Genomic DNA, 24,387 nt, shown 5'->3' on the forward strand with positions numbered 1-24,387 from the left:
AACTACTTCAGAACTTCAACAGAAGGCATTTCCAACGCTTAGCCAGGGAATACTGAAGAATGCGACTTACAAGGACATGGTAAAATACTTATTCGTTAAACAGAGTGAAGCGGAAAAGTTTCCCAGCCTGCCTGCATTTTTTACGCATTGTTGGTCTCCAGAAGGACTGGAGTATTTCAACAGTTTGACTGGATTTGTATGGGACTACACACGCATGTCTAACGCAGAGTCATTTTTCGAGACGCGGGAAGCATTGGCATACTTTAAGCGCGAGTTTTCAAGACCCGCAAAAGGAATCTCGGCTTTGACACGTGCACTAAAAAACTCTGCCATAAACAGAGGATACCAAAGGGGGGTTCGTGTTCCCTTTTCACGCACAATTTTTAACCAAATTCAGTGTCTCGTATATTTGAAACAGAGATTCACGGATCTTTTTTTTTTCTATTTTTTTTTCCGGTCCGGTTTTTTTTTTTTTTTTTTCCCCCCGTTTTTTTTTTTCCCTTTTCCGCACACACAAAACCCCCCCCCCCCCCAAACACGGAGCGAAGATTTACAAGAATGAAGAAGTAAAGGTCATTGACAAAGTTCAGAAGAATAGTTACGTGTTGAAAACCACAAATTACCAAGTTACAGCAAATAAAGTGGTTCTTGCTGTCCCTGTTAATGCACTTGAAAAAATTCAAGGCTCGCTGGCACACAAGATAAAAACCAACCATATTTTTAAATCCGTTGGTTTTGAGGTTGCTTTCAAAGGGTTTGCGGTGTACGAGAATGCTTTGTGGGAAAACAATTCAACTGGAAGTCGTCAACTTGGGGATGAACAGGAGTTTTTATCGAACAGTGATTGTTTGGGATTTACATTTCCATATAAGTAATTAAATGAAATATTCCTTTAAATTGCTTTTTAACTTATCGAAAACTTAAAAGCGGTGTGACAGGCCAGTTCCAGCTCCGGCCCTATGTCACGCAACACTTGACGGATACCTTGACTTTGACGTGACTTTCTGGCCATATATGGGCATCGTGACTATTAGTTGAATAATCTTGCGCAATATCGTTTGATTTATGTCCACTCGGGCTACGACCTTGCCGACTCAGTATCAGGCGATATTCCGCGCGAAATTTCGCAGGATAATTGTTAAAGAAGCAGTGTCACGATATTTTAAGCCATTTTTTCTGATTACTTCCAAATTGAAGGAAATCTCAAAATAAAAGTCATCTAACATAAAAAAGCATCAAAGTAGTAATAAAAACGCGAAATTAACCAAGGATGGTTTCGACTGACGAAGATTAAGAGAGATTACGAACAACACACTTGCGTTCTCCGTGATGTAGCTCCTTTAAACAATCGCATTTTTCTTCACGAAGTATAAGTCTGGACTAAAACAACTTGCGTTTTCAGAATTTCCAACTCACAAATTCAAGATATTTGTCGTTAAGTTTTCTTTGTCTCTTGTAGGGAGGCTCAGTGGCCTAATTGTTAGCGCGCCGGACTCCGGAGCGGACGATCCGGGTTCGAGCCCTGGCCGGGGTCACTGTGTCGTGTTCTTGGGCAAGACACTTTACTCTCATAGTACCTCTCTCCACCCAGGTGAATAAATGGGTACTGGCAAAATAATGCTGGGGGCAACCCTGCGATGGACTAGCATCCCATCCAGGGGGGGAGTAGAAATCGTATTCCGGATAAGCCCTGGGATACACTTCGAAGGGGTTTGTGTGGGCATAAGCGGAGGGGCTAATCCGGGAGGGCAAAGGGAAAAAAAACGCCGAACGAGCCACGGAGTGGATCGAATACGTTAGGCAAAAAACGCATAAAACAACATTTAGCCCTGCGGACGTCATCCGGCAGAGGGGGGCAATCTGGGGGGCAAATCGGATGTATCTGTTCCAGATAGATAGGCCATAACCGGGGGGGCATAACCGGATTTACGGTATTCCTAGCCGTTTAATGCTATCGTAACCGGGATAAGCTCCGGCAGTATGGGTCACTTGGCTCGAGGCTGCCCCTTTACTTGTTTTCATGTTTATGGGTACTTATTATGGCTGAAATCTTCAACAGGCTTGAATCTGGGATCTTTGGGATGGGAAGGACGGGGTTTATTTAAAATACTTTTGGTTAAAAACTCTTTGTGTAAGGTTTTATTCTTTAGTCTTAGTCTCAGTCTAAGTGCCTTTTTGAAATGCTGTTTTTTCATGATATTAATTTTCAGAGGGCGTGGTCCCAACGGCGAGGCCGTTCTACATACAAGTTACGCCAAGTTGCATTGCGCGGTGAAGTGGGGAGAATTACTCAAAATCTCCAAACAACAAACGGATAGACTTATTCACGAAGCGCTGGAGAGGCTTTTTCCAGGCGTGTCCATTCCAAAGCCACTGGAAACAGTTTACTATTATTGGGAGAATGGATTTGAGTAAGTAGCGACTCAAATGGACTGTGTCACGGATTTTAGCCAAATTTAAGCATGGAAAATGACCATCAAATTCGATGAAATATAAAAATAACCTCTTAAAACAGGGAAGGGAAATTTAAATAACACACCAAGTAAAGATGGAGAAGGGGGTGACAAAGATTGAAATAGATTGCGATATGGGTTTTTAAAATATTGTTGGGCTGAACAGTTTTCAAAGTTAATCTCGTTTGCTTGTAACTTTAAATTATAACGCCCGGGAGACACATTTGGTTGTAATGAAGCTATGGTTTTGTCATTTAGATCCATAGAAGTAATTCCTTTGCAAACATTAAGTTTCATAGCGAGTATTTGACAAAACTTAATAAAATAAACTTAACTCAGCCGTGACACAGTCTCTTCAAGGGGAGAAATTTGACTACTCTCAAGATACGTTTCCCTCGATTCTCATTATGGCGGATTTTTCCACGAATAGGTGTCTAGAAGTTACTTAAGATTTCCAATTAAGATTTCATACTTGCACCGTGAAAAAAAAACCAAGGCGAATGATAAAAGATAGAAATAAACGGCTAATACCTTGTACAAATTCGTCTTTAAGGCACGTGCAACGCGCTGGAACACACGTCAAAGTGTCGACCGTGAGTGACTGGGCCAAACGACCATTTCCTGGGCAGGATGTGTTTATTGTCGGAGAAGCTTACAATCTGCTCAAGGGCTGGGTCGAGGGAGCACTTAGATCTGCCCAAAATGCATTGCAAGAGGGGTGGCAATTGAAGCTGGATGATTCTTTGCACAGACAGAAGCTGAAGCCCAACAAAGAAAACTACTTTGATTTGACTTTGTACTAAACGACAATGGCAGTACAATACACACGCGAGTAAGAACCTGCATTTTCCCAAGTTAGCCTAAACAGGTTCTCACATTAAATGGTAATTAGCACAAATTTGGGCTATTTAGGTTCTTTATAGGTTCTCATTTTCTGAAGAAAAAATTACATTGTTGCTAATAGAATTTTTAGTGGTATTCAACCTTTTCCTTATATGAAATTTGCATACCATTTTATTTTATTTATAGTTATCAGATGTGATTGTATTAATAATGATATTATATGATTTTCAACTTTGGCATTTACATTGCAACTGGAGTGATAAGGGTCATAGGTAGACTCCTGTGTCTCCAAAGAGGATCACCAATGTCGACTTACCTTTTTTTTTTTTTTTCCATAAAATTAAACATTTTAAATCGTCTTTTGAAAATAAGAACCTATTTCCAAATGAAAGGCTAAGGAGGTTGAACTTCTTACTCGCGGGGTTTACTGTAGTTCACTTCGTTCTTATTTTAATGTTGTTTACGTTCAGTTTTTAAAATATTTTACTCAAGCGTCAACCAAGTCAGGTTTGTTTGCACGTATAGTAAGTGCACCCTCTGCCGACTGCCTCGTCCCCAGGCGTCCTCTTCCTTGGTCGTGCACGGTTCGCTTGGCGTTGTGGGACTGACGTGCACGGTTCGCTTGGCGTTTTGGGCCTGATGCGGACGGGAAAGCGGACGCGCTCCGCGGCTCGCTCCCTGTTTTCCCGCCTTACCGCCTCAACGTCCGGCCATTCGGCGCCTGGGGACAAGGCAGGTGCACCCTTAAAAAAGAAACTGTTATTAGACAATGGAAATTCCCGTGTGAGACACTCCATCGTTAGCAGATGTAGGCAGACATCCGCAGACATCCGCTTCTTTGAAAGGAAACTTTATTTGTTATTGATATTAAAAAAGAACTCGATTATAATAAATAAACCAGTTTCTCCCGTCTGTTATCATATTTTTCTAGTTCTTTGCATCCTGAATATTAAACAGAGACGTATTTTTTCCAATGTTTAGTCTTCAATGTGTCCGAATTCAAAATAAGATGTCCCTATCCGATTTTCAACCACGTTTAAACGGGCGAAGCTCATCAACAAATGTGCACGCTTTGTATACCAGGTTAGAAAACACCCTGTAAAGAAGCGCGTACCAAAAGTCGTACCTCTATTTGACGATTAGACCGCCCTTGCGTTGCCAATCAGATTGTGCGTTTGCCTAATATTCGCGGGCCGTGGGTTATGCTTAAACTTGATAGAAGCACAGAACTTCCACTGCATTTCTCGTTCTCCCAAACTTCCACACGTGTTTTATAAACTCGTTAGAAACAAGGAAAATGGTTTTCATTTCTTAAATAGACCACGTATTTTTATTATTTATAAGCTGAATAAATCATTTGAATGTTAGAAGAACAGTCAAATTCTTCTCGTTTTCTTAGTGATACCGTTATCCTGCTTTGTTTATGAGTCGGTTCCTCTTGTTGGATTACATAGGCTTTGTTTTAAAAGAATGCAAAATATTGCAACCAGCACTACAGTCATCAAAGTTCGAGTCTCTCTGTCCTCAAACATTTTATTACAAAAAAACCAAGGTCTTTATTTAAAGTGGTGAGGGTTGAATGGGGTTAACCGACTACCGCAAAGGGCGAAAAATATAACTAAAACGCAAATTAATTTTTTTTTTACTTCCATGATCTTTATCCCCTCCCAAAAAGGGGGAAAAATAAAAAAAAAAAATTTTTCCCCCCTCCGAAAAAGGGAAAAAAAAAAAAAAAACCCCAAAAAAAAAAAAAAAAAAACCCCCCCATGGTTGCATAAAATAATTTATAGCTAACAAACCTATGGCCCTTAATAATGCGGACAATAAAAAGGTCTACAAATTACAAAACCACAAATTTAAGGTGAAGTGGACTCCTGAGTTCTTGAACCTGTCGATAACTCGAACCAAAAGTCGTTTAGCTTAACTAGTCGGAACAACGCAATTTCACCCCCACCCCCCACCCCCCTCACCTTCAAAGAAAAAAACACGATTTCCTGAACTACAGATTTTCTCGCAACAATTTTTTGTTCCTTTTGAGGTTCGAGAAATTGGGATTCCGCTGTATTACTTTCACAAATGTTTAGTCAGTCAATAATGAAAACTAATTTTCTTATCAGAGATATATTTGTTTTACTAACTTAGTCTGCCTTTTCTACAAATCTAATGAAAACTGTTTTCTTCTTTGCCTCTTCTTTGTAAAAGGGAGGAAGGATTCTGTGACTTTCTCAATTCCGCTGGGTTGGGAAAAAGTGACACTGTTTCACGAGGAGACACAGAGTCTACCGCGACACTGTACTTTTGTTTTTGGACTTTTTGGGTCGAGCTCACGCTCTCTCCCTTTGGGATCGAAAAATCCATCTCTATGAATTTGGTGAATTTTTCGGGAAGATCTAAAGGTAGCTGCTGTACTTGGTGTCGAGTGGCTGACGGGCTAAACAGTGCTCGATTACCGAGCTCCTTGGGTGACAGACGAGGGGACACATCTCTTGGCGGTGCTGTCATCAACACCTTCTGCTCCGAGGGTAACGATTGTGTTCCTCCTTTCAAATCAAGCTTGGAGGGGGGTACTTTGGAATTGGTTGGCGAGTCTGACGCGCTTTTCCTATTTACAAAAAAAGATTCAGCAACAGAATCGTTTTCCCACTTTACTCCGCCAGAGAAACTGCGAAGTCTCGGGGATGGTAGACTATCCCGTCTCGTGCTTATGCTACTGCTTGAGCTTTCCTTGATGTTTCTTTTAGCGTTGTTCATTACGGGTTTTCTCAACTCCGGCACGGAAGGACTCTGCGATCTTCTCAAGTCCATTGAGTTGGGATAAAGTGGGCCTCTTTGATGAGTGGGCACAGAATCTGATCGGAGACGGCACCGTTGAGTTGAGTTTACCTTCTCTCCTTTGATGATCGAGAATTCCATTTCTAAAAATTTAGCGAATTTTTCGGGCAGCTCTGAAGGACGTCCCGGCTTTGAACATACTGGCGAGCTAAATATTGCTGGCTGGTAGCTCCGTCCGTGCAGCTCAGCATAACTTCCAAGCGACAACTGGCGAGGACGATAAACAAAAGCATTACAAGAATTAGCCGAAGCTGAGGATTTTTTCTCTACTGCATTATTTTCCCATTTTTCTCCGACAGGGCAGTTGTGGTGTCCTGGAGACGGAATATAATTTCTACAATTTGTCGTTTCTTTCATCTCTCTTCTTGTGTTGAACATCACTGGTTGACCTGAAACTGAGAAATCGTCCACATCGATGCAGCTAAATTCCGCTCGATTGTGTCCTTTCTTCTGTTTGCCGAAAGCGGGACGGATACTTGGCAGTTTACCAGCATAAGATTCTCTCTCGTCATTCGCCACGACATAGTCGGCGGCGAGAAAAGCCGGCCCATTTAGCCTGCGTTTTTCGTCCTTGCCTTCCGCTCGGTGGTGACACGAGTTGCCGCGGTCGTCGCTAGCTCCCCGCAAAATATCGCAGTCTTCTTCTCTAAGCCCGTGTTTCCTCGATGAGTTAAACTCCTGGTTTGGGAAACTAAGATACAGCTCATCCAGCGACAAAAATGAATCCATTTTGCTCGGTTGTCAGAATTACGCTTGATGCCCAAACTGAATTAATGTTGTCTTTCTTCGGAAGAACACATTCTAAATACATCAAAGGATGATAATCTGGCTCGAGTAGTAGATTATCCAAGCTTGATCGTGAACGATATTGCGTGCGGTTACAGACTTGTAGCGATGATTACTCGCTAAACAGGAACTGTTAAATTTGCATATGGAAGTTTTTCAGCCAAACACCTGTCCATAAGTTCATATGGCCGCCAATACGTTCAGGTTTTACTAAGTAAAGAAGAAAAAAAGCACAGTTGCGACTGAAAAAGGCACTCAACTTTTGCATTGCAAATAAGCTCTAGCAAATTCATCACTCTATTTTTCGCCAAAAGAAAAGCGCTTCTCTAGATCCGAAAATTCGGTTTTCAAAAGAGCAGCAAAGAATATACTTTCTGAAACAAATATTAATCACGCTTAGTTGTTTGGTAACAAAAGAATAAAATGTTGGCTCGAGAAAACAATAAATAAAATTAAACAAAGATAGTACGGAAACCACATATTAAAAACACAAGGGTTTAAATTGAAGACGCACTTATAAAACAGTTTTTCGCTGATGTGCCGTTCCACCGTAATTTCGTTATCAACAGAAGCACGAACAGAACATTTTGCTTTTTTACAGGAGCTAAACTTTTACATTAAATCAACTGGTTAAATATTCATTGATTGTTAAAGCACCTGAAAATGTTGTGGCTAATGCCGCCCACATACAGATTTTGAAATGATAATTATAAGGAAGGAAACTCCTGGCGGTTCCCAAACCGAAAAATTATTTATTGATGAGTAATATTCTTCCTATAATTTTTCGTTGGATATTTTGACCTACCGTACAAAATATCAAAGTATTTAGGTGTGCAATATCTTCGAACTAGTGCTTTTCCTTTTCTTGCAGTGCATTGGCTGATAAAAATTATTGTATTTTTTATTCAAATAAACCACACGCGCATTTTAAAAGAAAGCAGTCATTAATTAACATTTCAAGAGTTTACATGTCAGTCCCTCTTAATTATATGAGCAGCAAATTATTCACTCTTTATAGAACTACCAGCTGTATCTGTCAAAACCCTCTAACAAGTAATAACCTTGGTTATGACTTGATGTTATGATATTACTTCTTTTCCAAACGGCAGCTCCTAGTTTTCTTTCGAAGATGGCAGCGGTAACTTACTTGTGGCGAAATTTTTTATGAAAATTACATTATAAAATTAAATTATAAAATAGGTCTAGATCAAATACACATTTTTTTTACGAATACGTTTTAACGACACAACAGAATTCGCTTAATTCATCACTCTCTTTTTATTATGACAAGAACATCAAACGAAAAAATAAATTTATAATATATTATGATAAAATTGTCACAAAAATAATTCTCTGTATACATAAAGTCCACTCTCCATTTTGCAAACATTACAATTATATTAATCCATTTACATAAAGATTTCTTGAAATATTCAAATTTATATCAAAGATAATAAACTTACATTAATTTTACTCTGAGCAACAGAAGAAACCACGCAAAAAATGTTTTGTCGCTCGAGATTTCTATCAGCTGACCAAAGACGAGGGGCGAAGCTCCGAGCCAAATTTCAAAGTCGATAGAAACCGAGAGCGAGCCGTCTAATTGTGTTAGCATAACCCACTGACCGATATTTAAAACACATAATATCGCTAGAATTGGTTTATTGAAGTTTTTGATTGATAAAATTCAGCGAAAAACTGAGCGTGCGCTATGAGAGCTGTCTATCACTTGTGTAGCCAATCAGATTGCTCTTTTTGCCAATAGAAGGCAGCTGGGTTATGCTAACGAAAATTTGGCCAGCTTTGCGTAGCCAGTCAGATTGCCAATCAGATAGTCGGTCACTGCGTTGTGCGAACGACAAATAGACGGCAGCTGCGTAGCCAATCAGATTGTGAGATTACCAGCAGTCAGCTACTGGGTTATGCTAATTCATACAGCGATCAAAACGCAGCTTTGCCTTGATGTGCTACGAATTTCTCACAACTGTATGACACTAAGTAAGGAGAATTGACGATTGGAGCTAAGACTGCAAGAGTCAAGACTTTTCCAGGGCAGCAATGATGGAACTTTCTAAAACTGAAATCCACTGAAATTTCTGATCCCAAGAGTGGGCCTGGCACAACCACAGTCTCTTTGGCGACACGATCGTAAAAGCGTTTTTTACATCTAGAATGCAAATTTAAAATGTTAGTAATGTATTTTGTGGAAGAGGTTAAGAGCCATACAGCGGGAGCCGAGAGATTTTTCTGAGTTCTATCTTTCCAATGAGGGAATAGAATGGGCCCACCAATTTAAGCAATTTGGAAAAAAAACTCAGGTCTTCAACGTTGAAGGTCTGAATTATCATTAAATTACATAGTTTATCTACAGAATAAATGCAAATATTTGCACAGCGGAGAGAAACAAGCATTGTTAAGGAATTTGGAAAAAGAAGCCTGAAAAAAATTCGGGGCTTCAATGATTCTTTCTTAAAGAGCAGGGCACGGAATTCCCGGTGTTGTGGTCTGGCCTTGTTTCACGGGTCCGTGACCGTGACTTCCGCGATACCGGTGCGATGTTCTACCAACTGAGCTATGAAGCTATGGGTTCTATCTCTCCAATGAAGCATTAAATGACAGAATCAATGAAATTATTTTTCACAGCGGAGAGAAACAAGCACACAAAAGTGACTTGAACCCACAGAACCAGAACCTTGTGGTATGTATCACAATATTCCACACTATGAATTCCCTTTTGTCACATGTGATCATCTATAACACTTCGTTTACCAGCATAGTCTTGATTTTAATAGGCCACTCTTTTTACAATAAATACGTGGCATTTTTAAGTGAGGACGTAATTGAAGACGTCATCGCTTTATGTCATGACGGCGGCATTTTCTGCCGTCTGTTTCGCGTTATCTAACCGAAACCAAGTTTTACTTGACAAGAAATCACCGCGTAGAACACAAAAGCAAAATACCCCCGTGCAGTTGGAAAGGATCACTACAATGTATAAACAGAGGAGACTAATTATATTCGCAGGCTAGCTCGCGTGTATCGTATGTCGTTTATCGGATGTCACGCTATAATATAACACAAACTTTGTTGAGACAAGAAGGGGAATGCTAATTTATACAATCACTCACATTGCTTCTAATGTTAAAAAAATATAAGCTGCAATTGGCTCACAGTTTTTTCACGCACAAGGTGTCAGCTACTTTTGTTTACGTTAATTTTTTGGCAAATTTTCTCAAAATAATGTAACACCCCAGGTGGAATGTTATCGCTTCTGCATGCATTGCGTGCCATTTATTAACAACCCACGTAATCTAGAGTAACGAAATCACGATGGAAAAGAAATGACAAACTAGCGAGCTTACATTTTGAATCTGCTAGGTTCTCCACTTTCAGTTTCTTTAACGTCAAACATGCTTGGAACCTGGAAGGAAACAAAGGAAACGAAGTTATCAGTTAGAATGACACAAGCTACGCACAATAACCCAACAGGAATCGAAACTATGGCCTTCTGCACACCAGTCGTTCCAAAATTGTTTGGTTTCCCCTTTGGACGGGATACTGAATTGTTCTGGTGCATACAGGAGTACCACATAGTAACTCTCTAAACATAACGATGTGAAACACAAAAAATAGTCCTACATTCGCAATGTAAAATACAAAACAAGCTCTACAATAGGGGCTACAACTAAATATAAGCCCTCAGGAGGGCTTTTTTTGAGAGGGGGGTATTTTCGGAATTTGACGGTATGTAACGGTCTTATAAGTTAGCTTGGTAGAAATATAAGAGAGATGTTTAACAGTGGGTGACACAAACCACTCAAACAAAGGGTTGAATCTTAGTTTAATTAAGTCAGAAAGGTGTCACGAGACAGTGGTTTCTGGGGAGACCAGTGCTGGTCCCAGATGTGCTTAAGGTGGTGGTTATGGGAGGAGAGGTGGGGCTTTCGGGGTTAGCCTCCAGGGCCTCTCCCCTAGATCCGCCACTGGAGATACAGCAGAAGCTTTATAAAAAAGGTAGTATATTCTTGAAGATGAAGTGTTCAACATGACTCGAGCATGGGACAAAGAAAAATTCCCCGACGGGAATCCCCGACGGGAATCGAACCCATGGCCTCCCAGATACCGGTTGGGCGCTCTAACCAACTGAGCTACGAGAGACTCGTTGTGAGCTGGGCCATTTTACTAGGTTGCTAAGTGACACGCGTCCTACATACTGCTATGATCAGCAATGTCGAATTCATCAAGTTTATAGTAAATAATAAAGATGGTAAATTTAAAGCTCGGTAATAAATAATGAAGATGAAGTGTTCAACATGACTAGAGCATGGGACAAAGAAAAATTCTGAGTCCCCGACGGGAATCGAACCCATGGCCTCCCAGTTACCGGTTGGGCGCTCTAACCAACTGAGCTACGAGAGACTCGTTGTGAGCTGGGCCATTTAACTAGGTTGATAAGTGACACGCGTCCTGCATACTGCTAGGATCAGCAATGTCGAATTCATCAAGTTTGTAGTAAATAATAAAGATGGTAAATTTTTATTAGTATATTCTTATTAGGCTTGCTGACACAGATCTCAGCTTCATCTAACCACACCATCACAGCAAAAAGAAGGTCGATTGATTAGCAAATGCAAAGCTAGACACTATCACAACGTTACTTACTTATAGTTTCGTTGAACCAGTCTTTGAAAAGGAACAAACTTATAGGTCAGTATCGCTATCACCAGCGCGTCATTGAACAGAAACAAACCAAGGTCACCGACTTGTTGATAAACTCTGACGTAAAAAAGAAGCAAACAAACTTCAGTGACGGACAATACAAAGCAAAATAATGTCCAAAAAATATCCATTCTACAAGGCTAGCCATAACCGGGGATTTTAAAAGAGACGTTATGATGGCGATTGGCTAATGTCGGTTATGACCTATTTGAGAGCCTTTCACCGCGACACTCTTTCGAAGAAATACCTTAAGGTTACTATTGTTAGCGGCAACTAATTTAAGCGATTTTAGCGAGTTCGGTTACAATCGCTTAATTTAGTGCTCGATAAACTGAATTGGTCTCGGTCAAATTTAATACACGTTAAATTTAAGTACCTCCCCTCCCACCCCGACTTGAATTTTTTTAAAAAAAATAGATGCCGGTAGCTTTGTTCTTTCTGGCAATGCAAATGACTATGTTCCTTCAATTGTAAGCGATTTTGTTCTTTTACTGAACATTTATTTCCATCTTAGCTATATGTTCATTAAAAACTGGTTACACAATATCACTAACTTTTTAAATTTTTTGGAAAATCGCAATTAAATAGTCGCTAAATCTTGCTCTCAAAAAATCGCTAAAATTAGTAGCCGCTAAAATAGAAGACACTTTTTACAAGAAAAGGTTTCAGATTGAGTTGTGGATAATTACAAGTTTACAGATTTTTGTTGACAGATTTACGTTTATACATCTCGTGACTGCCCCCCCCCTCCCCCCCCTCTCCTAATTCGAATACTTTATGAAGGACAATTTGAACAAAACCATTAGCGCGGGGGTGACAGGAACACCAGTTACGGGCAATAAGACTGGAATGATCAACCAAGCCAATATTGGTGAGCTTGGGTTGCCTGTGAAAAATACGGAGGAGAGAGGCTGAACAAACCAGTGTTCATAATTCGGATAAAGATAAAAATTGTTTACCTAAACTCAGGTTTTACTTGTTTACCAATGCTTGGGGTTGACAGTAAAATGACATCCTCTTCGCGAATAAAATGGCGACTTTTCTCTGCGAGTACCTGTAAAAAGAGGCCATTTTTAATTCATTCCCTTAACAAGAAGTCATTTGACTTATTCACATGAATTATAAAAAGGAATAAGATTTACCGGACAATTGACAATTCTTTTTTGCAAATCTTGAAGAAACTTCTCCCTCTCTAAGCGTTCTTTGTACTGCAGAAGAACATATTGAGATAAGCAATGGCAGTAAACAAACTGGAAATTACGTTCTTTATAACACATAGAAGTGCTATTCATTCTTCAAATCAAAGTAAATCTCAAAAGTAATAGTTTACTAAAGGGCGGGGGTCAACTAGAGTGAAGTAAGAAGTGGCAGATGAAATAATACCTGACATGAAAGAAACGATATTTAACAATTATTCCACGAGCGCGCGTTGGATATGAGATGGTAGATAGCCAACGAGGTGCGTATAGCGCAGAAATGGCTATAGCTATCTCATATCCAACGAGGGCGAGTGGAATAATTGTTTTATTTAAAACGCCCAAGAATTGCAATATTTGAGCTCCCAGCTGTTTTCGTTGACGCGTGTCGGCTACCATATTTGTGGTCAATGGAATATTAGCTCATATACCATTGCCTGTTAACCAATCAAAACTCAGGAATTGTAATAAACCATTGCTAGTTTTTTTATCGTCCAATACGACACGTATTTTCATAGCATTCTTACCTGTCGAAATAAACTATCGAGGTCCTTGAACTTCGCGATAGCCTGAGTCAGGTTTTTCCGATCCATGTGATCTGAGGCGGTGTACTTCAGGAATGACTCTAAGAGTTCCACGTAGCTAAATGAAGAAAAATGTTAAAAAAAAAAACAGTTAGCGACTTGTTTAGAAGTATTGATGGTAGTTAAGATAGTGGTTTAAAAGTATTAATAGCTGAAAAAAGCGGGATGCTACAGAGATTTTTGCTGTCCGGTTACGTGATTTTAGACTAATGCTTCTCAAACGCATTAATAATTCATCAAGTTAAAACAAGGAAAATCATAACCGTGAAGGAGGTTTGGATGATTAGTATAGATTTTAGATATATTTTATTCGTCGTATTTTCAACTCTTTCTCGGTGTTTGGATATCCCGATGAAATACTGTCGCTCGTGTTTGATATATTACGTCTTCCACAATATTCCAGCATTTCAGTTTATATTACACAGTAGGTAGGTAGGTAGGTAGGTAGGAAGGTAGGAAGGTAGGTAGGTAGGTAGGTAGGTAGGTAGGTAGGTAGGTAGGTAGGTAGGTAGGTAGGTAGGTAGGTAGGTAGGTAGGTAGGTAGGTAGGTAGTTTAAGTCTGCGTTCGGGCTAAGTGGCCCATCAGGTCGAAGCTTATTCCAGTTTCCATAGCATTAGACGATTACGAGTATTTCTTCCCCCCACTGGATGGGATGCCAGTCCATCGCAGGGTTACCTCCAGCATTAAATTCGCCAGGGTGTAGAAAGGCACTATGAGCCCTGGCAGCGCTCCAACCCGTGTTAAGTCTAATAACTAATGGTTAGTCCAATGTACTAATCATTAGGCCACCGCGCGCCCCATGCCATTACGAAGAAGGAATTCAATTTTTTGCAGTACCACTGAACAATATTCACTGACCTTTTAACTCTTCTTCCTGGGAGAAACAGCAATTCAGGCAAACTATGGAGAAAAGCGAGACAAATCAAAAAGCTCGTGACCAAATCTAATTTCCGTGTGTCAAGCATACTGGAATAAGCAAAAAATTGACTAGAGGATGTTTTCTGTTGAACCACCGAATCCTCATAACTGATAGTAAAAGAAAACATAGCGATAGGTAAGGAGAAATAACATTTCGAATCTGGAACTAAAAGGGTTAACTATAAAGGTAAATGTAAAGAAGAATTAAGACTAAGCTAAAAAGGTACAAACACAATAAGACGGTACAGAGTGGAAATCAACCCATTTATTTGTTTCCCTGCAAACTCCATCGTACTTTAAAAGAAATAGTTTCAGCTCCATTCTTTTGCCCCCTGCTCCAAAAGAAAGGTTAGCTGTACGCAAACAGGGAACCCAACACTTTCTTTGCCACAGTTTACCTCATCATTTTTGTGCTTGGCTGCTTTTCCTGGCGACTGAGAAATGAACGAAACTGAGGATTCTGTTCTTTACACTGTTGAAATGTTAAACAAAGATTGCAGCAATAAATAAAATGCAACTTTGCTAGTATGTTGCAACTAGCAAGACAAATATTGTAGGAACTGGGGGTGCTGTCTATTTCAATCAACAGTAGAATCCCGATTTTTCAAACCCTCGGTTTCTCGAAACTCCCGATTTCTCGAACAAATTTTCATTTTCTTTGGATAGTACTTCTCTGTAATTTTACCCCCGATTTCTCGAAGCAATTTTCGTTTCCTTTGGTTAGCACTTCTCTGTAATTTTACCCCCGATTTCTCGAAGCAATTTTCGTTTTCCCTGGAAGTCTGAGAAATCGGGATTGTACTGTATTCTTTATTCATTACTTAAAAAAAATACTTACGCTTTTCTATTCCGCAGTATTACGAAACAAATTTGATAACAAAACTTTTTTTTGGAAAAGCTGTCTTAGGGCTTATATTTTTAGGAGCGGGAGGGGGGGGCTTATTGCGGTATGTTACGCTATGACTGTACCATTTAGATTTTAAAATGAAAAGCTCAGTCTTTAAAAATAGGTTTTTAGAAAATAAAACACATAAGCACAATAAAATATTAACAGCGTCTTACCCGCTCAAGCGTTTGAAGCGTGACAGGATAGTTGTTGAGGAAATTAGTGTAAGCTCGCAGCTGAGTTGTAAACCTCAGAAAAATGTCTCCCAGCATCTAAAAATGGAATGGATTAAGTATATTAACAGTTCCTAACATTTGTTTAGCCCATTTACTTTCGCGTACATTTGAATTGCTCTCTCACTGATCTGACTCCTAAAAAAAGTCTGGATGTGGATGCAGGAAGTCAGCTCAATTTTCGGCGATTTCTCAGCTTAAGCAAACTTTTTGTCCATTTCTCAGCTATCAGTAAATTTTGCAGATCTCAAACTTCAGCTGTCAATGAAAAAACGCATCATTTCTCGGCTGACAGTTAAAATTTTGACCAAGTTTCAGCTATGGGTTAAACGCCATGCAGACCATCGTAAAAGCTAGGTCTAGTAACAAACAAGCAAGCAAACTACTTGTTTAAGTTTTGTCGATGCATACGAAATGTGTGAGAATGTTTTTTTAAAATGAAGACAGTTACCTCCAACTTCCGAATTTCTTTGACATTGTTTTTTGTCAAGCTTAACGGTTCGACATATCACAAAATTCCAGTTATTAGTGAAAGGAATTAATAACTTGGTAGTAAAAAAGCCCGAAAAGCAAGCACAGTGTTTGTAGCTGCGGGGATATGCGTTGAAAAAAGTGAACAGAAATGGTACAGGTACAGTTAAGATTGGTGATTTGTTACAGATTGGTTGTTTTTATGCTAGAGACGTTTTAAAAAGCTGTGGAGACGTTAAAGCTGTCTCGAGACGGTTTTAACGTCTATAATAAAAATGAAAAATTTTTGTTTTTTTTATACATAAAATAAAAGTTATAAAAAAGGGGGGCCCCAAAAAAAAAAAAAAAAAAAAAAAAAAAATTATTGGAGAGTTGTTCTCGTCAAAGGGAACCCCTGCTGACTTACTTGATGTGAATTCCATTCATCTAAACGATTCGATAAGTCGTTCACCAGCATACTGAAACAGTACCATATGTAACAATCATTAAAACCGTGACACAAATTATCTTACAACAAGCCAGCTTTATAAAGATAGCTACACATTGGATCTATCACTGTTTGATCAAATATTGCTATCAAATTGATGGAAAAATAGTTTAAAAATGAAAATATTAGCTGAAATGGAAGGGAAAACACTACTTCAGTGTTAAGCGAAAAGTTAGATACAAATTAAGCCAAGCTGAGTTTTGAACTTCCTGCGAGTAGCCATTTTGAATCCTATGACGTCACATGGTTGACCATTTTGATGCTGAGACTCGAGTGACGTCATATGATCCAAATTAGCGGCGTGAGGGAAATTTTTACCCAGGAATGGCGTCTGATTTTTCCATTTGAATGTTTTTTTTTTTAAAATTTATTTCACCAAATTATTTTAGTTTCAATAATATTTCTAACAATTTATTTCAACAGTGGTATGTTCTTTGAAGAACTACTGTCACCAGTATTTGCTCATAACTTAATTAAATACAGAGCATGTTTTCTTGGCGCGTGGAATAAAAACTTTATGAGACGAAACCAAAAGCCATCAGAAGCTAATTGTTCAGTTCCATTGGTTCGTCATACCTGCTAAGGGCCAGTAACGTCTCACTGTCAGCAAATAAACTCTGAATGTTGGCAGAGCTGATTATGGCCCTGAAACGGAAAAGTAAACCGGAGTCGATAATCAAATCGCATCTTAGAGAGGGAGGATGGCGAATGATGGTGTAAGCCCACCCCCTTTCCCCCCTCCCCTTTCAACTAATTCAGCCCGGTATCGATTCCAACAAGGAGTCATATGTAGGTAGAGTTTGTTCAATGCTGTTGCTTCTCTCGCCTTGATCGAGGGTTTTTCTACGGATACTAGGCATGAATAGATGTGCTAGTAATTTAGGAAAAGTGCTTCACAATAACCAAAAAGTGCACAAAAGTTGCCACCAAAACAGAAAGGCGCCCGAGTCGTTTTGACGTGATGCGCAGAAATCGAAGCGCGAGGACTAAGACGCCCCGCGGGGCAACCTCAATGGGGCTGCGACCCCCGCGAAACCGAGCGACAAGTGACCGCACCAGCAAACAGATGACCGGCGGCAGGCATGGCAGCGAAAAACCAGTCCCGAGAAACGACCATGGTGGACGGAAATCAATTGTTGCCAGGCAGGAAAGAAAAGGCCCTAGGTTGCTGGACACAACAAGGCTCAAAAAGCCAAAAGGCCAAAGTGCCGAGCACAATCTATTTATGCCTAACGGATACTCCAGTTTTTGGTACTGAGGTTTTTTTCTAGGCGCATGGGGTAGTACCAACCGAAGGTCAAGAGGTGCCTTACCGCCCAAAAAATTGTATAGCATCAGGGTACCAATATACCTACCTCCTCAAAAACCAAAATTTCCAAATTATGAAACGCTCAAGTATAGTATTTTTTTCTTGTAAAAGTAGCATATAGTGGGTGCGTAGAAATGTACATTCTTTTTTCTGTCTTAAATGCTTGAACGAACGTTTTATAGTCATAAATATACGTGGACAAAAGAAAATTTATTACGAACCTATTGGAAGCGAGGGAAGCTTGAAGAGGCTTCTTGAAAACGTCTTGAATTATCGACAAACATTTCATGTAGGTCACTTCTGTTGACAATATTTCGTGGGCTACTAATGTCCTTTTTTCGCCGGCTGATGTGCCTGTACAAGGCTTAGAGGACAGTTCCTGCAAAAAAAAACCATTTATTAAATTTGGAAACATTCGATTTGTTTTACAAGGATTTGGTAAGAACAAGAGTCGGAGAGTTCAAACTCTCGTGTTTAACCGATACGTGCAGTCCCATAGGGCTTATGCAGTCAAGCCAATGTACGCGTGTTGCGTTCCTGGGAAAGCCTCTTAACTCCCACAATGGAGGCTAAGCATTTATCGAAAAAAAAACCCCGGAAAAACCCGTACTTTAATAAACTTTTGAATGAAAGTACGGGTTTCCCCGATATCAGCCCCCCCCCCCCAAAAAAAAATAATAATAATAATAAAAAAAATAAATTAATTAATAAATCGCGCTGTTGTCCCGAAAAAGAACTAGTAACAAGAGAAACTCGCAAATGGTATGGAAATTTCCGCCATTCCGTTTTTACTTGAGAAAAGAACTGAGGAGCGGGTACCCATGAACGCAAGGGCAAGTCGTAATGGATTATCCTCCCTTTCCTTTAATTTCAAGGTAATTTTGTACATAAAAAGAACCGACTGACTTAAAATATCGTGACGCATTCCCTTCAATAATTTTCTGAACAAATAACTAACTTGGTTAAGTTGAACAACATTAGTCGAGCTAAAATTAGAGCAATGCTTTTCTTTCTGCAGCTGCGAACGTAACATTAAATGTCCATTTTTCTGTTTTCACTCATAAAGGGGAAAATATTTTCTCATATCTATACGAATGATCGATTGAGCTGTTTGTTTACGTGATCTAAAGGACAGATTAGAAAGTGTCCTCACTGAGATATTCAGGTTTAAAACATAAGAACAAAGCTGTAAAGGAAATATTATGATAAACAAACGTTATTGCCTTTAGCCACCTACTCAGACATCCCTTTAGCTTGTCACGTAATGTGGAAGGGGAAAAAAATGGGCGGAAAGCCCAAAGAATTTTTACTGAGAAGGCCATATTGAAGGGCTCCATATAGTTTGCAGCTACAGAAAACGTTTATTATTGTTTGAATTAAAAAAAATAACGCCAAAATCAGAACTCCTTATCAAGAAAAAAAAATTAAAATAAAAACATCTAGAAAACCTCCTTCTCATAACAAGCCAAGGGTATCCGGATAGTTAAGGTAATGTTGTTTTAATTGAAGTTACAGCCCCGAACTTTCCGTACTTACTTTAGTTTCAAATTGTCTTGTTGCAAATTCGTCCTCGGAATCACCATCAACAACTTCCATATCTGAGGTAACTTCCTCTTGTGTTGTCTGAAGGAAAGAGAATTTAAATCAGCGCTTTTATCAGACTTAAGGCTGATTTCATATCAGACTTCGCATCAGACTTAATGTCTGAAGGAAAGAGACTTAAAATCAGCGCTTTTATCAGACTTTATAGCTGATTTCCTATCAGACTTCGTATCAGACTTAGGTAAGGCAGTAAATCTCTTGCTGGCCAGAATTATTTTGATATTGTGTTCGTATGTCAGGTTTTTTTAATCTCAAACTTCAATACGTACATATTGCTCAAGTTGATTTTGTAAGCCCTACAAGATGTGAAAAAATCTACCCACCATTAAAATGACTTTAATTTTACCGAACTATAGTTTCGGTTCTATGCTAGAAGTAAGATTGAAATTTATGAATTCAAGTTAGTTCATGATGCGTCATGCCCCACGGCCTGGTATAGAATGCAACATAAAAACCTCTAGGAACACCCACGGACATGAAACATAGCAAATGAAAATGATCAATTTTCACTTTTTTCTTACTTCCCGAGAGCTTATATAATAAAAACCAAGATTGCGCAGGTGCTCCAGGAAAAAAGAAAATCAATATCCACAGGGCCTTCAAGTGGGCTCAGTTTATTTAGTTTATTTTTAAATGCTCCAATGAACGCCCAGCAACTGTAAATTGATTTCTCATTATTTGATATCTATGCTGTTCATTAACTGTCATATAAAGAGGGAGAGATAAGTGTGTCTTCAAAACAAGGGAACACAAATTACACCTTGGCCTATTTTGACATCCTGTTATTGAGAACATAAAATACTTCCTTATTTTCAACACCTTTCCCAACAATTACCATAATTTCTGGGAAAAGTGTTTCTTTTTGGTCGAATTCCCTTTTTACGCTTAAAAAACGAGTTTAAACTGTCATTTTCTTTTTCATTTTTACACACCTTGCCTGAGTTCGAGTTGCTACATGATAATTCAATTTAAGTGCCTTTTTAGCGGCATTTTTCAGAAAAAGGCATTCATATTCTCTTGGAACATCAACATAGTATCTTTTGTCTGTTTCTAAAATTTCACGATTAATAATAGATTACTTTTTTATTTTCATATTCAAACTTGGGTTCAATGCTCAACGGGTGAAAAGTAAACCTGTCAACGCGTTCGAATAATTTGTCGAATGATTTTCTAGAAGCCTGTGAATACCTTGTAAAAGTTGTGAATTAATATTGACATGACAGTTTCCGGAAACTTCAAGTGGGATATTACTACTTTTGTTGTTTCAATTTCTTTAACTTGGCTGATCTAAATACGTTAGGTTATGTAAACGCGGCGTACAATTACTTGGTAGTTAGTGTGAACACAACGTTAATCAGACATCACTGTTTTCGACAACATTAGATCAACCAACTCGATTTGAGGAGGCATAGTCCAAAGCTAGAATGTGATTGGATCTCAAAGTTATTCTGTACCATATAAGGAATGCATCGAACCATATACGGAGCCCAATCTATTCAGCTAAAAAGTTATTATGTCTGTATTGAGAAGCAGATTGAATGATGAAATCTACGCTTTGATCTCCGGCAAGAAATTTTGCTTGTGGGTTCACGATTCCAACGTGGTAAGTAGCTTAAAATCACTTAAAATTCGGAGCAATTTTCCATGTCGTTTACAGGGTGTAAGTTTATTTCACTGCTGGTAAAAGCACGAGAGAAAGAGAAAACTATACCAAATTACTTGAAATTTTCGTGATATCAATATTTGGGCCTGTTTGCGATTTTCCTAAAATTTTCTTTTTTTTTTTTTTTTTTTTTTCTTCCTGGGTTTTATCTTTCTTATTATCCTCAAATTCGCGACAATTTCATGTTGTGAAAATTTATTGGAAGAAATGTTTCACAAATTCTCCAAATCAGCGACAATTAAGTTACGTGAATTTTATTTGTTGCATTCCATGTCTTAAGGTTCTCAAAGAAATACAGTACCTAGTTCAACCAATGTATTTCGTTTTTAATCTCAAGTAAGAAATATTTTAAGAACTCAAATTGCATGTCTCCATCTTTTAATGTTTTGACTAGGAGGCTAAGGGAGCAAAACTTTAATCAGTTTGCATACAAAACTAACAGTTATGGTGCGTTATTTACAAAAACGTAGTATTTAGGTAACAGGAAAGGAGTTGGGAAATTAAAATCTAATTACCACACGCAAAATGACTAGTTCTTGGCAAGTCACTGTCTACAAACACGCCAAACGCTGGAAATGATTCATGGTTATCACAAAATATTTCAATCTTTAAAACGCGTATAACAGTCTTCCCGGCCGACTTTAATCTTTGCATAATGCACTTTAGTCAACAGCGTTTCATTCAACCTCAGCAATCAAAGAACAAAACATTAAATTCACAGTTTCACAAAATGACATCTGAATAACTTGTTTTGTCTCATTTTGAAGTACCTTACTTCATTTGTCGGCCTTTCTTGGCAGATTTGGCTTACATTTAAAAGTTCATCATGGAAATATATGTAAAATGGTGCTGTTATAGATTGCGCTATTTTTGTTTTCTTTGTCGCTGCCAGCAGACAGTTTCCGCAATGATTTTAAAACCTGTTTTGCTTTAAATTCATTTATAATTGATAAATCACCCTTAATGGGAGTCAAAAATTTCTGACCTGCGTCTGTGATGCAAATTTGAAATCAATGAACGACAAGATCTCTTTCCTGCTTACATAACTTTTAATTTTTTTAATTTCTTTTTTAACTTTCTTCGCATTACTGTTATCGGTAGGAGTTACAGACGGAAATTATGAAATGGTTAAGTTCGATTCAACCAAACACACGCAAATCTTTGACCGGGATTTCAACGAAATTGCTTACCGCCCTTTTAATCTAAAAGGAATGAATTGGTCTTTTTCGGAACTACAGTATACAAATCTGTGTTTTGAATAAAAACTTGCTATAATGACTACCATAAAGAAGAACCGCAGTACAGTTAAGTAATAATGATGAACGATTATAGCGATCTAAATCTTCAGTGAAAATAAGAAAAACAACCTATTACAAGAAAAATACTTTTTTGCTAAGACGACGTGGAAATGCGCCTTTAAGTCTTAAAAACGATAATATTTTCATCAAGCCAAAATATCAAATGTTTTTGTGCTGATAATCGCAAGATAACAGCAGATGGAACGGCTGGGAATAAAACAATAAAGTTTAAAACGCTTTCAATAATCTCTCTATTAGTCTTTAAATTGCTTCTCTATAAGGCAGGAAAACTAATTTATAGATTTAGCCAAGCCTGAAAACACAGTGCCGACTTGTAAATAACGATAACAACGTTGAAATCTCGAATTATCACGTATTGCAAACAGGAAATTACTGGTAGTAAATGGTTGCTTCCTCTTTTATTTCACTTGCATGTTTACTTACTTTACTTTACTCTACTCTACCCACTTTCCTTTTTTTAAGGAGAAGGGGGCTCAGCTCGCGCACGCACAGTACAAGTGGAGTACGGAAGGACGGAAAGGCGGGCAATCACGTGACATCCAAAATATTTCGGCTCGACGATTCTTAGATGTGGGATTGCGCTCGCGTGCGCAGGAGCTCCGCTATAACATAATACATTCCATTCGGTGTGAACTAACGAATTTACGTCATTTCATTTGCAGAATTTGAGGGGAAAAAAACGCAAAAAGAATGTCGCCATTCCAACTTCCACCTCGCAGCCTCGCTCGAGTCACTTTGGAATCTATTTCCTGGACAATTTTAGCCTTGGCTGGTTTCCTAGGAAACATCTTGGTGTTTGTCGCCTTTTTACGAAATCCACTCTTAAGAAAATTCACACCCGTGTACATCATTGCTCTTGCAATCAGCGACATTCTTAACTTTCTCACCAATGGCGTGTTTGTGGCGATCACCCTTTACACCGGTAAATGGCAGTTTGGGAACACAGGCTGCTTCGCTTGCGGATTTTCCGTTCTTTTTCTTATGCAAGTCTCTACTAGCACCATGTCCCTCACGGCCATTAACAGATACATCCGGGTTACCAAGCCTGAGTTGTTCAAAAAAGTCTTCGCGCCAAAAAAGTCCATTGCAATAGTGGTCTGCCTGTGGTTGCTCGTCGCCTTGGTGACCCTGTTACCTTTTGCTTTTGGGGCTGCAGAATTCTCTTTTCAGGCCAGTTACGCTCTGTGTGTTGCCTCGTTTAAGCACAAGATTACAATTTTCGCCATGGCTACCCATGGGACCTTCACCACTATTTCTCTGTTGATTGTAGCTGTATGCTACAGCAGAGTTTCACGAGCAATAAAACAAATTCTACCGCAAGACGAACGCAATGAGGACGACGGCGGCCAGGTCGAGGAAGCCTCGGAAAATGGAGAGGCTCTAATGAGGATGAGAGAAGTAAAGGTCACAAAGATGATGTACGCCATTGTGTTGGCCTTCGCTTTGCTCTGGATTCCCATAGCAGTGCTTATCATGGTGACACGGGTCAGTCTCGGGACCATCCCGAGGGATATCTCCATGCTTGTGCCTTACGCGTACAACATCAGCAGTTTAATAAACCCTGTTTTGTATGCAGGCATGAACAGGTCTTTCAGAAGGGAATTTAAAATGATTATGTTGAGCATAATATTTTGTCATAGCAGGTAGAGTGACTATAAGCTAGGCGATTGCTGAAAACCTTGAGTGACATTTTTAAAAGACGGAGAGTCTGTTCCAGTGAACACCTTGCAACTGAAAACGACGTTTCATTATTCGACTTGTATGCCGCTCAATAACCGTCATATAAAGCCAGAGAGACATTCAAGTGTGTGTTCACCACAAAAAGAGACAAATTACACCTTGCTTTATTTCGGGAGTAAACGACATTCTGTTTTGAAAATTAAATTTACAACTTACACTTCTTCCAAGAATTACACTAAGAATTTATATTTAAGTAAAACTATTTTTTGTTAATTTTTTTTTTTTTTGGTACTCACCTTGAAAAAGTTTTATTTTTTATTTTTGCACAATTTACAGTTGAACTTGCCACATGGCAATTTAACCTTAATCCCAGATTTCTTTTTAGCGTTTATTTTTAGTAAACAC

At 38.9% G+C, this 24,387-nt stretch overlaps 1 protein-coding gene across 1 annotated transcript in view; it reads right to left on the reverse strand.

The window, feature by feature from the left end:
• Positions 1-7,656: 7,656 nt before the first annotated feature.
• LOC144656075 (epithelial cell-transforming sequence 2 oncogene-like) overlaps positions 7,657-24,387 on the reverse strand; it is a 34,875-nt gene continuing 18,144 nt past the window's right edge. The window contains exons 18-30 of the mRNA XM_078516297.1: positions 19,255-19,341; positions 17,940-18,097; positions 16,986-17,054; positions 16,329-16,380; positions 15,395-15,490; positions 14,731-14,804; positions 14,273-14,314; positions 13,357-13,471; positions 12,776-12,841; positions 12,593-12,687; positions 11,577-11,690; positions 10,277-10,335; positions 7,657-9,081 (exon numbers count right to left, since the gene is read on the reverse strand). Of these exons, the coding sequence (XP_078372423.1) occupies positions 8,951-9,081; positions 10,277-10,335; positions 11,577-11,690; positions 12,593-12,687; positions 12,776-12,841; positions 13,357-13,471; positions 14,273-14,314; positions 14,731-14,804; positions 15,395-15,490; positions 16,329-16,380; positions 16,986-17,054; positions 17,940-18,097; positions 19,255-19,341 (1,158 nt within the window). The 3' untranslated portion in view covers positions 7,657-8,950. The remainder of the gene's footprint in view (positions 9,082-10,276; positions 10,336-11,576; positions 11,691-12,592; positions 12,688-12,775; positions 12,842-13,356; positions 13,472-14,272; positions 14,315-14,730; positions 14,805-15,394; positions 15,491-16,328; positions 16,381-16,985; positions 17,055-17,939; positions 18,098-19,254; positions 19,342-24,387) is intronic.

The sequence above is a fragment of the Oculina patagonica genome, chromosome 6 (assembly GCF_052425735.1).
Source record: "Oculina patagonica isolate OP01 chromosome 6, crgOcupat, whole genome shotgun sequence".
NCBI lineage: Eukaryota > Metazoa > Cnidaria > Anthozoa > Scleractinia > Oculinidae > Oculina > Oculina patagonica.